At 39.5% G+C, this 13,959-nt stretch overlaps 3 protein-coding genes across 3 annotated transcripts; all 3 read left to right on the forward strand.

Moving 5' to 3' along the window:
- On the forward strand, positions 1–842 carry LOC121803797 (non-specific lipid transfer protein GPI-anchored 5-like). The gene is made up of 2 exons (XM_042203402.1): positions 1–377; positions 489–842. The coding sequence occupies exons 1-2, from the start codon at positions 59–61 to the stop codon at positions 713–715; spliced, it is 546 nt and encodes a 181-aa protein (XP_042059336.1). The 5' UTR covers positions 1–58; the 3' UTR covers positions 716–842.
- Positions 843–1,808: 966 nt separating this feature from the next.
- On the forward strand, positions 1,809–3,046 carry LOC121804237 (non-specific lipid transfer protein GPI-anchored 5-like). The gene is made up of 2 exons (XM_042203755.1): positions 1,809–2,263; positions 2,783–3,046. The coding sequence occupies exons 1-2, from the start codon at positions 1,864–1,866 to the stop codon at positions 2,908–2,910; spliced, it is 528 nt and encodes a 175-aa protein (XP_042059689.1). The 5' UTR covers positions 1,809–1,863; the 3' UTR covers positions 2,911–3,046.
- Positions 3,047–9,074: 6,028 nt separating this feature from the next.
- Positions 9,075–13,338, forward strand: LOC121802084 (F-box/kelch-repeat protein SKIP30-like). Its single transcript, XM_042201652.1, has 2 exons — positions 9,075–9,339; positions 12,015–13,338. Exon 2 carries the CDS (start codon positions 12,099–12,101, stop codon positions 13,134–13,136), a length of 1,038 nt encoding a protein of 345 aa, XP_042057586.1. The 5' UTR covers positions 9,075–9,339; positions 12,015–12,098; the 3' UTR covers positions 13,137–13,338.
- Positions 13,339–13,959: the final 621 nt, after the last annotated feature.

A 13,959-nucleotide genomic window follows, 5' to 3' on the forward strand; every position in this document is an offset into this window, starting at 1 on the left:
TTTTCAATCCAAACTAGAAAGGAAAATCTTGTCTTATTTTTTTAACTTGATTAGCAAAATGAGTTGGGCAAACAGGGTGATGTTGGCGGTGGCGGTGGTGGCGGCGGCGCTCCTAAGGGGAGGCATGGCGCAGTCGGGGTGCACGGTGGCGCTGATGAGCCTGAGCCCGTGCCTAAACTACGTGTCTGGCAACTCGTCTGATCCCTCATCGTCGTGCTGCTCTAGCCTATCAAGCGTGGTGGACTCACAACCGCAGTGCCTGTGCACCCTGCTCAAAGGCGGGGGCTCCAGCTTGGGTATCACAGTGAATCAGACCCTCGCCCTTGCTCTGCCCGGGGTCTGCAAGGTGCAGACTCCTCCAATGAGCCGGTGCGATGGTAAGTTAGATCGCGACGCTTCTCTGTTTTGGGTGGGCTTGGGCCCACCCAAAAGTTTTATTTGAGAAATAAAATTTATTAATTTAGAAATGTTGTTCGTTTAATTGATAGATGTGAATGGATCACCAACTTCTGCGCCCGCGCCTGGTGATGCTCTTTCTGGATCTCCTGACGAGACGGTTGATGATCCGACGACGCCATCCGTGACGGACACTCCATCGGGTGCAGGGTCGAAGACAGTTCCTAGGGCAGACGGATCGAGCAATTCAGGAAGCAATGTGGGAGCAAAAATGAGCCTTGTTGGGTTGATGATGGCTTCATTGTGGGCTCTTTCTTGAACACGATTTCCCACAAATTTGAAACATGATGGATGTTATTTGTTGTTTTGTTTAATGATTTGGTGTAATGTGTTATTCGTTGGGCTTGTTTATTATAGACAAAGTTCGTGCATTGATTATACAAGGAGATTTTAGATTTTCGTCATACCAAACAACAATAAAATCAACATAAAATAGCAAAGACAAAAATCAACTAACAATCAACAATGTCAAACCTGCTTGTCTCATTTAGGAGAGTCTTGCATTACAAAACATATCCAACAAACGCGCACGATACAGTAAACACGCAACACAATCTTCTCAATCAACCAACTGAAATGGAATCTGATCTCATAACTACAAAAAAAAACAAAAAAAACTTATATAAACTTGAATTTCCATCGATTCCTTTTATCTCTCTCAAGCTTTGGCTATTAATTTTATATGTTTTGCCTAGAAATGAATCACATATATGATCAGTACAACATATATATCCAAAATTTTCGGTTTGATGGTGCTCTAAAAAATAACTACGTGCATATTCAAAATCGACTAATCCTTTTAAGTAATTCAAGAATTAATCTTCTTAAATTGCCAGTATAGACTTTCAGAAGCACCTACACAGTTTTTAATAGGTATTTAGATTTGATTTAGGTGATAATGTATATTAATGAAAATAACACAGGTACTTCACTTTGTAGTTTAATAGATTTGTTGGATCACATCATATATTAAAATTATTAATAGTACTCGACCCTATATTATTGTAAGTTTGATCTATCGTTGTTCTACTACCCTTATTTTCACACACACTAAGTTTCTTCTAATTGTAATAATTTTTTTGGTGGCATTATGTAGCCTAGTTTTTACATATGAAAAAAATCAACATAAATAGCAATCAAAGATTTCTAATTCAGTTGAAATGCTCAGATTCTTACATAAGCACATTTCCTACTAATTAAGGCCTAATCACTTGATTAGTTATACTTAAAACTCAACCAACCAGCCCAAACAGTTGGCCAACTTAACAAAAACATCTCTTGTCCTTTTCCTACTTGCAATCCTTATTTAAACCCCCATTGTCCTCATCCAATCTCAAGCCATAGCTTCTTCAACCGTCCTAGAAATTAAATCCACATTGATCAATCTCCACATTCTCAATATTCAAAATGGCTAGTAAAATTACCAAAATACCCCTGATCGTCCTCGTAGCACTGGCTATGCTATGTGGCAGTGCGAGGGGCCAGACTGGGTGCACGAAGACCCTTATGGCCCTCTCGCCATGCCTGAACTACGTGACAGGAAACTCCTCCACCCCTGCGGCCTCGTGTTGTTCCCAACTATCGAATGTGGTCTCCTCACAACCACAGTGCTTGTGTCTACTTCTCAACGGCACCGCCTCCTCATATGGCCTCAACATCAATCAGACGCTCGCCCTCGGGCTGCCTGACGCATGTAGCGTCAAGACCCCTCCGACTAGCAGATGCAATTCGAACGGGCCATCTGCTTTACCCGACGCCCAGATCCCTCCAGCTGACGCATCCACACAACCGGACGCCATCCCATCAGGTAAACTAAAACTAGGACTGGTCAAACGTATGAAGACTCATATCCAGTGGCATATTTGTAATTATACTAATATTGAATTGTCAAACAATCAGACAGAGATAAAATTCTCACTAGGTAATAAAAGTAGGTAATAAAAGTAGAGGGCTATATATAATCCAACATACCAATATTCGTATTGAATGGCATAGTTGTAATTATACTGATATTGAATTGTCAAACAATTAGACACAGAGACAAAATTCTCACTAGGTACTAAAAGTAGAGGGCTATATATAATCCAACATACCAATATTCGTATTGAATGACATATTTGTAATTATACTGATATTGAATTGTTAAACAATTAGACACAGAGATAAAATTCCCACTAGGTAATAAAAGTAGAGGGCTATAATCCAACATATCAAGACTCGTATTCAGTGGCATATTTGTAATTATGATGATTTTATTGACTTGTCAAACGATCTAACACCATGGACAAATAACTGAACTTATATATGGATGATCTTGTGAATGCAGGCTCGAAAACTGTCCCGTCGGTGGATAATGGCGCCGGCGCCGGCGCCGGCAACATTAGAGCAACAAAAGACATTGCAGCTCTCTTCCTCTTTATTGGAACATCTGCACTCTTCGTAGCTGGATTTTGAGACTGTTTCTTTACCAAGAATTAATGATGTTTTGATCTTGCTTCAATTATTTGTTGTTGTTTCTTTTTCCCTAGTGGATTTGTTTGTTTGAGTTTGCGGTTCTAATTAAGAAGCTTCTTTGTGTACCAGATTATAATTAATTTGTTTTATTGAATTCCCATAAAAAAGCTCAATTCATTATGCAAATAAAAAGACTTAATTAATAAGCCAATATACAACTGATGGTGATAGTTAATAAACTAATGATAAAGAGTATTTGATTGGTTTATATACAACTAATAATTAAATAAGTATAGTTAGCGAACAAACCTATTTTTTAGTGGAGTTTATTTTTCTTTCAATGTGAATGATTAGGGAAATTGTTCAATACAAGTCAATAGTTTGAAATTTTAGTTGCCGTTATATCCTTTTGTTCCATTGGATTTGGGTCAGTCAAATGGCTTTATATCCTTTTCTTTAATTTTTAGTGGTGTTCGATTCATCAGATAAGATGATTCTGAGATACTCCCTCTGTCCCGCTTTAGGAGTCTCGTTTGATCAATTTCGGGCGTCCCTCTTTAGGAGTCTCGGTTGGAATAAACTAATAAAACATGCCTACAAAGTAAGTAAAAAAAGTGGGTCCCAACATTTATTTATTACACACTCAATTTAAAGTGAGTCTCAACATCCACTACAACATTTATTTATTACACACCCAATTAAAAGTGGGTCCCAACATACAATACAATATTTATTTATTACACACTCAAACATTTTCTTAAAACATGTGTCCGATTCAACCAGGACTCCTAAAACGGGACGGAGGGAGTAAAATATAAAATAAGTTAGTAGAGATAAATGTGTGATGCTTAATAATGAGATACAATTTAATTTTAGCATTGTGGAGACGGGTCAATATATATTGTCACGAGTCGAGTTTCTAGAAAAAAAAATCAACCAACATATAAAATTAGATTTTGATAAGTAATGAAGCTATGTTTCTTGAAATTGATGACTCTTGACAAATGACAAAGGACTATATCTATGTACATATACATTATTTGTATTTTAATTACATATTCATATTTAAATAAGGCATGTAATTCATAATATGATGGATCAAACTGTCATGATGAAGTTTGTTCAAGTCGGACGAGCAAACACACCGGTCGCATATACGCATTCAAACCAAGCTTATACCTAAGAAAATGATTGTTTCTCTAAATCAAATTAGTATTAAATTCTAAGGCTTTGTTCCTAATTTGTATTGTGGACATATCCTACTCGCTCTTGTTTGGCTTCATCCTTTTTTATACATGAAATATTAAAGTTGAGAAATAAAAGACCCCTTAGTGAAAAATAGTTCACAGTTATACTCCATTTAATGGATGTCCGAAGCTGTGAGAGTTAACATTTCAACTACTCTCATCAATTGCTAATTTCACACGTGGTCTTGGAAATATCATGACTCATGAGCACATGCGGTTTTAGCGTATTTATTTCAAGAGTAAAGGTTAAAATTGGTTCTAAACATATAGTCAAAATACGAATTTGGTCCAAAACATTCACTTTTTGAAAATCGGATTCTAAACATTTGAAATAGTTATCGAAGTGGTCCTAATTTGACAGAATCGTTAATTTCTTACGGTCAGCACCAATTAACGATTTTTGACTCAATTAGTATAATGATACATAATAATTTAACAAAATAAAAAAAAATCAAAATAGAGGCCTCTCCTCCTACGTCGCCGCCTATCTCGACCCTCAAATCAGCCCCAGCACCTGCCGCCTCAAGATCAACAAGCCCCGAAAGAGAGAAACACATGAATTTGGAAATCACCGACTACTTCCAAGGCCATAAATGAAATTGGGTCTGAATTTGGAGAAAAGCCAAAGCCTCCCACAAATTCCATCTCCTCAACTCGCCAAAATCAACCACAAACATCTCTATAAGTAAGGCAGCACCGCAGCGGAAATTTAAAGGGGTGAGAGAGATTGAATTGTTGAGCAGCGGCGGACAGTTAAGGTTCTATAAATTGATTAGAGAAAGATATGAATTTGAGTAAGATTAATTGAGAAGGAGGGAGAGAAGAGAGGGCATTGATGGTGGAGCTGGGAGACGAAGAGAGGATGACAATGGGCTAGACCGAGGCAAGGGCAACGGCGATGAGGTCATGGAGCAGTAGCGACTGACAGCATGCAGAGGCGACGAAAGCGAAACCATCTTCCGGCAACAATGGTGGACGGCGACGGTTTTGATCTTGGACAGCAGAATGCGGAGAAACACACGATGACGACGAGTTGTGGATGAGCGAGCAGAGAGAGAGAAAGACGCCACGATGTTGAGCGTCAGAGAGAAGAAGAGAGAGAGAGCCCGATTTAAGAAGAACGATGGGGAGATGGAAGAGAAGGAAGAAAAAAGAGAAAGAGTCTGACTTTGGAATTTCTTAGCATTTTTTAATTTTTTATTTAATTTTTTAAATTAATTATGCATTAGTATATTAATTAAGTTTAAAAAATTATTAATTAGGCGTTGACCGTTAGTTTTTGACGGAACCGTAAAAAAAGGACCACTTCGACAACGATTTCAAATGTTTAGGATCACTTCGATAACGATTTCAAATGTTTAGGACCCGATTTTCAAAAAGAAAATGTTTTGGACCAAATTCGTATTCTGACTATATGTTTAGGACCAATTTTGACCTTTATCTTATTTCAATCTTTGATTTCGTATGTACGTAATTTAAAGTTCAACTAGGATATAGTAGTATTATACTTATTAATAAAAATAAATAATTTTGTATGGTACTACTTAATACACCAAAATGTCACATATCCTCAAGTATAGTATATAAGCCCATGATCACTTTTTTCCTTAAACCGAAATCAATGCTTAGCTAGGAAAAAAGTGATTATTTTAAAATGTATTTGTAATAATGGACATTGTCAAAAAAAAATCACCAATTGTCTTCATTTTATGTTATATAATCCGTATTTGGGCAATTTATCTATCCGAGAGCTTAAAGATAGACTTAGGCCATCCACAACGCTGTTCCTATACCGTTCCTTAAACCACTATTTGAGGGCCCCACTGTACTTTTTTACTCCATTCCTTAACTAAGGAACGGAACCTGCAACCCTCCGTTCCTTAACCGTTCCATAAATTACTATTCATTCAATTTCATTTTTTTTATTTCCAACCCAATTCAATTTAAATAAACACACTTTAATAAAAAACAAACACACTTTATTAAAAAACACAAAACATTAAAAAAAAATCAACTTAAACTTAAAAAAAATAAAAAAAGCACACAATTAAAATCCTAAAAAAATAAAAATCACAAAATAAAAAACACACAATTAAACGTGGGAAAATAAAAAAACTACTCCGCCGGCGAATCATCCTCCGGAGGCGGTCGAGGTTTAGGGGGAGGAGGAAGACCAAGTAGTCCTGCCATATGCACGATTCCGTTCCACCAGGCCGTGAATTGGGCGTACGAGAAGCGGGAAGTGTCCACCATTGTGGCGGTCATGTACGCCACCATAAGTGTGTCCGAGCCTCCCCGCGAGTCCGATCCCGAGGCCGACTGGCTTGATTCGCCTCGGCCCTTCCTCGCTCTAGCCGCCTTCACCGCCTTCGTCCCTTGCGGCCGACGGCGCCCACGGCTGGATCCCCCGTATTCGTCGGGCGTTGGATCCCCCGTACCCCCAAACACCTGCGGTTCACCCTCGCTGGCCTCACCGGTGTCACCAGACGAGTAGTTGCCGCTCACCGTGTGCTTCGTGCGCTTTGAGGTTGAGCCCGAGCTCGAGCGGACACCGCCGGCCCACCTTTCCTCGTCCTTGACGAGCTGCCAAATATCAACATATTTGCACTGTAGACCGGTGTCCTGGTAGAAGACGCGCAAAGCCGCCCTCAGAATGTCGGCTCCCGAAGCTCCGCTTTGGTAGTTCGCCGCTTCGACCGAGTAGATGCCGCAAAATTTTTTGACCTGTACGTCGACTCGGCCAAAGTGAGCACGGGGCATTGTATATTTGCGCTTCCGGGCCCCTTTCGGCTTAGTCTGGTGGTAGACATCACGGACCTTTTCCCAGAAGCACTTAGCGACTTGTTGGTTCCCGACGATGGGATCGTACGAGACGGTGAGCCAGGCGGTGTACACCGCCTTAGTTTCTTCGTTGTTGTACGGATGCCGGCCCAGATCCTCCAGTTCCTCCTACTCCTCGGGTGCCTCAGACGCAGCCCTAGAGCTTCCACCGCCTCGGCCTCCTCCCTGGGTGGGTTCAACGGGGATATCCTCCCGAATCTGGGACAAACCCTGAGAAAGCCGCGAGCCGGGTGGTCGAGCGTAGGCATCCACATCGAAAGTGGGTGGTTGGTACCCACCCGGCGTCGCCGACCCCTGGGTGCCCGGCGTCGACGACCCGGAACCACCAAGTGTGTTGTACATGGTCTCCTAATCGCCGAACGCGTTGAGATCCCACCCACCGGAGCCGCCACCGCCGTAATTCCCGTCGCCGGACATTTTGTGAAGGAGATTGAAATAGAAAATTGGAGAGGAATTGATGTTGATTTAGGAAGAGTAGATGTGTAGTTGTGTGTGAAATGTAATAAATTAGGTGTATTTATAGAATAAGAAAATAAAAATAAAAATAAAAAAAATTTAAAAAAAGTTAAAAAAACGGTAATATTACCGTTAAATTTTTTTTAAAAAAATCATTTTTTTTTAAAAATAATTATTGCGTCATCTGCTGACGTGTCCCACTCGCGGGCCGGCGAGTGGGAAGCACGCACGAAGCGGGGAGCGCCACGTCGCCCCAGCGCGTGACGGCACAAGCCGTGCCGCGTTACGTGCCGTCGGCACCCGACACAGAATGGGAACGGAATGGGAGCGGAATGGTGCGCCGCAACGCGTTCCGCGGCGAAACCGTTCCAGCGGAACGGCACGCGGAACGCCGGCGGTACAAGTTGCGGGTGCTCTTACAAGTTCAAAACAATGGCTAAAGACATACTTATATCAAAAAATAAAGACACGCATGACGTCAAAGTTTTTGGTCATAAAATAATGTGCAAATTATCCATAAAAGTCACATGCTACAGGGAAAGTTTGGTTTTTCCCACAAACTATAAAAGTTGCGCCTAAAGTCACGAACTTTATCGGATTGTGCAAATTTCCCAAACTACCCGACCTGACGACATATTTCCGTTAAAAACTTATCTCACGTGGCATGCCAGAGGCATGACTTGGGCAAAATTTCTGACTGGGCACAAAACGACGTCGTTTTGTGTTTTTTTTATTGAATCTTCTTTTCACGTCACCGATATCATCCCTAAACCATTTGTCGACGATTTCACTCTTGTCGATTACGTTTTTCGCCGATTGAATTGGGGTTGCGCTTTCAAAATCAGCCAACAAGAGGTTATATTACCTGAGTTTTAAGCTAGAAATTTTGCCAATTCATGCCTTCGGCATGCCACGTGGAATAAGTTTTTAACGGAAATATGCCGTCGGGTAGTTTGAGAAATTTGCACGATCCGATAAAGTTCGTAACTTTAGGCGCAACTTTTATAGTTTGTGGGAAAAACCAAACTTTCCCCGAAGTTGATGACTTTTTAGGCAATTTATCCTAAAATAATTGAGAAAATTGTTAGAATTGTAGTAATATAATCAACTATTTCTTTATGTTGCGAGATTTAATTATTGACCCAATTTGATAGTCTTTTTAATAAACCACAAATTATACGTATATTAAACCACAATCAATGCTCTACTATACTATTAATATATGATTATTATTTTAATAATACACAAACACCACGTTCCACAATTTTCAATGCGAATCAACAAAGCTTGCATATTAAGTAAAACTTAATCATTTTAAAACCAAAATACAAAGAAAAACTATGTGTTATCATCATCATGCTGTGTTACAGGTGGAAACAGCTTTCAACAAATAAATCACAAAATTAATTTCCACACAAAAAATTGATTAATCCTATTTTCAATTAAAAATACGGAGTAATAATCATTTAAAGTGAGAGGGGAAAAATAAAAAGAAGAAAAAAGAGTGGAATTTCAAAATTGAGAAGGAACACGTGGTCGGCACGTGGCCGTGGCAAGAGAGCACGACGGAATATCCTAATGCCCAATTTTATGCCCAAATTATGAGGGTAAACTCTTTTACCTAATTTTTGCACACAATTTCTGATTTCATCTCACACTTTTTCGCCCTTCTCAATTTCTCGGTTCACCTCTGCAACAAATGTGTTTTCACGCATTTGCGTAGCGTTTCAATCTCCGATTTTATTATTTTTTTAATAAAGAATTTGGGTGATAACTGCCGCAGCACAGAAAGGGGGAATTTTGCCTCGGCGTTTTTCCATTTCTCCCGAGAATTCTTGGAGTTGAGCTTGAATCTTGTTTTCTCGATCGGGTTTCGGTAATTGAGGTAGGTTTTATATCGCATGTGATTTTCGTTTTATTTTGAAAATCTTGGGTTGCGCTGTAATTCGATTGTTTTGTTTCTCGAATTTAGTGGAGTAGCAGCTATTTTTGTTTTCTTATTGTTGTTTTGCTATGAATTGTGATCGAAATGAGTTCGACTTTTTTGGTAACTGTAAATTAGGGTTCTTTTTGGGTGATGAATTGAGGGGTCTCACATGTTGCCTGCCTCCGATGCTCGATGGTAAATTTGTTGGATTTGAGCACGTGTTTTCGGCTTTCGAAGTGTGTTTAGTTGATTTTTTATGGGGGTGACAAATTTATGCGTGCCTCATTTCTGTTCCTCATTGATTTGAGTGCTTCAAATCTAGAAGTTGTTTGGGGTTTCCCCCTTTTGCCGAATGACCTAAAGTGTATTGTTATGTATGAGAACCAAATTAGTGCGGATGGGTTTGGTAAAGATGCAATATGAATGTGATATTAGGGGGTTGGTTAAGTGAGAATGCTCCGGTTTTGTATGCTGGAGTTGGTACTCTGACTGCATTTGGGATCTTCCTTATATGGTTAAGCTGGGAAACCCATTGTTCTTGTTTCTGATTTGCAATTTCCGACTTACAATGCTTTAGTGCTGAAAATATATTGCCACGTGTTCTCTTTTTCGTGGCACTGGTAGCCTTGTCCATCCTTGTTTGGTCTCTAACCAATGTACAAATGTTTTTCTGCAATCTGGTCTCTCCTTGTTTTCTCCATTAGGGGTTCTATGTCCGTTAACTAGTGTTGTTAGGGTCGCGGGGCGCATCGGGTCGATGAGGTAAAAATTCGGGTCGCGGGTCGACGAGTCGACTGGGTCGAGAGACCCACAAATCTAGGCTAATTGTTTTGCCTTTTAATATTAAATAAAATAAATATATTGCTCTAATGTTTATAATATATCAAATAATATAAATGTTGACGCAATTCATGTGAATAGAGATAAAGTGGAAAATAGAAATGATCAAAATATCAAAACAATTCATAAGTCATAACACAATAAATAATTGATACCATTGTCTGAAAATATCAAAACAAAGGAATATATGAAGGGTGGCAGCAAAAGATCTTTGAATTGTTTATTTGTTTAGGAGTGAAGAGGCCGAATTCTAAAGTGTAGAAAGTAGGTTTGAAAAGTTTGATGTGGTGCATGCATATATATAGAGAATTGTGATTCAGAGAGTCAGAAAACATGTGAGAGATTTGAAAAAATCAGAGATAGCATATGTTTAGGGTGACCCAGGTGACCCACTCGACCCAACGGCGACCCTGTATCTCGATCAACCCACCCATGTTGGGGCGGTGATGGTCTCGACCCAGGCGACCCGGGCGACCCGAGCGACCCGAACGACATTTTGACAACACTGCTGTTAACCTATCCAAACACTAAGATGGAAATGATAAATTATTAATTTCTCAGTATAATTTTGATGGTTTTGGTTTTATACACTGAAACATTGCATTATTGTGTTTTATTTCATTTTTCTTCTGAATAATTTGAATCTGTGACTTGATTGCCACGTTGCTCTGTGTGGTTCCATGCATGATGGGTTTGACTGCAATAAATAAGTATCCAAAGAACACCAGAGAACTCGAACACATTTTAAGTAAACAGAATGAACACATTAATGATTGCTTGTTATGTGTGCTACATTTTTTTCTGATTAAGTTTTCTGCTATGATTGTTGGTGCTCTAAGATTCAGGAGCTGCTCCATGGGAACTTCATTAGAATTGGTGTATATTTGTTAGATAACTGTGTTCTGAATACATCTTATGATGTACTGGTATAGCATAGATAATCTACGATTACTTTTAAAATGTGCTGGCTGGCAGTTCGGACATTTTGATCAACTTGGTATGTGCAAAATGTTATGATAAAATGTGTAAAAGTCAAGTGTGGTGAAAGGGAAAATTATTTTTGATCTGTGTCTGATGAATCTTCATGCATATATCGATAAAGTGTTATCTTCTTTATCCCCTTCCTTATTTATTTTATATGATGGCCTCATTCAGCTAATGTAGCTTGTCATACCATCCCTATTACTAATGACTGGTTTGATGTTGTTATATGTGTTTCTTTCCGCCTTTCAGAAACGGATTGTTCGTAATTTAAGGCAATATTTTCTTTTCAATTTTCTCATCTGTGGTATTTTAACTAGAACCTGTCACGAATAGTTAGCTTGTAATTTCTCATCTACATTATTCATGTCAAATTCTAATTCTTCTTTGTACTGGTAGTCTGGGATAACAAGTTAGCCTTACTCGATTACATACTAGAGAATGAGATCAATTTGGCATCCTTGATGAGGGAGTAGCAGTCAGTGAATTTCATTTTCAGGCAACTTTGTTTCTGGCCTTGTTCGTGAACTTTTATATTCATATAAGTTTTTTATGGTGCCCGCAATAAGGTTACATTGGAAGAGCTTTTAGTCCTTAAATGTCATTTCACCTTTGCTACATAGTAATTGTCTACCTCATGTTAAAACCGGCCACACTTGGATTGGTTGATATTATTGACTACAACTTAATGTTTCTTAGATTTCTTTTATTTGATGCCACGAAGATTATCTTCCTGTTATGTCTTCGAAACTGAAAAAACTAGTGTTAGATTTTTTTGGTGGTACTAATGTGGTTTTTACTGACTATCTCAGATTAAGCATCTTGAAGGGAATCCTGCAATTGGCTAGTTAAAATTGTCCAACAAGAAACGATTGACAGTGTGGACAGCACAACAGATGTCTGGACTCATCGAAGGTCTTCCCGATGCTGTGGCCTTAAGGTGCCTTGCGCGGGTTCCTTTTCATCTTCATCCCACACTCAAATTCGTTTCACGCTCCTGGAGGGAAGCCATTCGCAGTGCCGAACTCTTCAGAGTCCGTAGAGAGGTAAATGCAACTGAGGACTTCATATGTGTGTGTGCATACGATCCCGACAATCTATGGCAGCTTTATGATCCTCAACATGACCTCTGGATCACTCTCCCTGTGCTTCCCTCGAGTATCCGCCACCTTGCACACTTTGGTGTTGTCTCGGCTGCAGGAAAGTTGTTCGTGCTTGGTGGTGGTAGTGATGCTGTAGATCCTTTAACTGGTGATCAAGATGGGTGTTTTGCAACCGATGAGGTTTGGTCGTACGACCCACTGACAAGGGAATGGAGCCTACGCGCGTCCATGATTGTCCCTCGTGCCATGTTTGCTTGCTGCGTGCTGGACGAGAAGATAATTGTTGCAGGTGGTTTTACTAACTGCAGGAAATCGATCACTAAAGCCGAGATATACGACCCAGAAAAGGATACATGGCTTTCGATACCCGATCTCCATCAATCCCATAACTCTGCGTGTTCGGGGGTGGTTATCGACGGTAAAGTTCATATCTTGCACAAGGGTTTATCAACTGTGCAAGTGTTGGAAAACATCAAGCAGGGGTGGACTGTTCATGACTTCAGCTGGCTACAAGGTCCCATGGCAGTTGTGAAAGGGAAGCTCTATATAATGAGCCACTCCCAAATTTTCAAGCAGGAGAGATATTCATATAAGCTGGTCGTTTCGGCATACGAGTTCCGCCGGAGGATCGGCTATGCGATGATAGGGTTGGGGGACGACATTTACGTCATCGGGGGTGTGATCGGGCCGGATAGGATGAATTGTGAGATCAAGGTAACGTCCGACGTGGACGTGCTGACGCTCGGGAATGAGAGGTTGGTGTGGCGCGGGGTTGCCCCGATGACGCGTTGCAAGGGGACGGTTCTTGGGTGCACACACCTTAGGATTTAGGGGCAGTGATGGAAGAGAGGGAAGACATGTTTTGATTTGCCTGTAACGTTGGGTGTTTGGACATACTTTTTTTGGGTTGTCCAATACATGTTGAATATGAGGCATTGCCATTACATTACTTGCTTTTCTAGGTTAGTTTTAAGATACATTTGACATCAATGGATTTCTATTCATTCATGTTTATACTTTTCTGTTGCTGTTACTGCTCTAGTTCTTTTTTATTGTTTTTATTATTATTAGTTTATTTAGTGAATTTTTATGTTCGATGTTACTCCTTTTATTTCTATCTTTGACAATAAATGGTTCTATTTTTTCTATTTTAGCATCTTAATAAAAATTAATCTTCTTTCGTTTCATTTTGGATGGTGTCATTTTCATCAAAACTCAAAATAGAATAACGGACATTTTATTCAAAACAATGTCGATTTATTGTCGAGTCATATTTGAATTTGTCATATGCTTGCAAAAAATTAAAAGGTTATAATTCAAAATTATAATTTTAAAAGTTATGAGACTTGCAAAAAATTGTAGAGTATGATCATTGTCAATCTCGTACGATATTGTGATGAAGTATCGGTCCAAATCGACCGCCCGGTGTGAAGTTGGAGAAGAAGGCGGATGGAGACGAAGCGGTGAATGGACGGGAAGTCGATTAGGGTAAAATGATGTAACGCGCGATTTTTTTACATACAAACCAAATAGAAAATCGATTGACCTAATGTGTTATGACTAATTGACTATATAACGGGACCCAAAAATTGTGCCTTGCAATTTTAAGTGTAGAAGATAGTGATATATTTTACATTTATGATTTAACCATAAT

The sequence above is a fragment of the Salvia splendens genome, chromosome 1 (genome assembly GCF_004379255.2).
Source record: "Salvia splendens isolate huo1 chromosome 1, SspV2, whole genome shotgun sequence".
NCBI lineage: Eukaryota > Viridiplantae > Streptophyta > Magnoliopsida > Lamiales > Lamiaceae > Salvia > Salvia splendens.

Bases quoted from the DNA above. Each gene is read 5' to 3' on its own strand.
- LOC121804237 (XM_042203755.1), top strand. From the start codon at position 1,864: ATGGCTAGTAAAATTACCAAAATACCCCTGATCGTCCTCGTAGCACTG. The intron at 2,264-2,782 runs GTAAACTAAAAC...TTGTGAATGCAG, and splicing joins ACCGGACGCCATCCCATCAG to GCTCGAAAACTGTCCCGTCG.
- LOC121803797 (XM_042203402.1), top strand. From the start codon at position 59: ATGAGTTGGGCAAACAGGGTGATGTTGGCGGTGGCGGTGGTGGCGGCG. The intron at 378-488 runs GTAAGTTAGATC...TTTAATTGATAG, and splicing joins TCCAATGAGCCGGTGCGATG to ATGTGAATGGATCACCAACT.
- LOC121802084 (XM_042201652.1), top strand. From the start codon at position 12,099: ATGTCTGGACTCATCGAAGGTCTTCCCGATGCTGTGGCCTTAAGGTGC.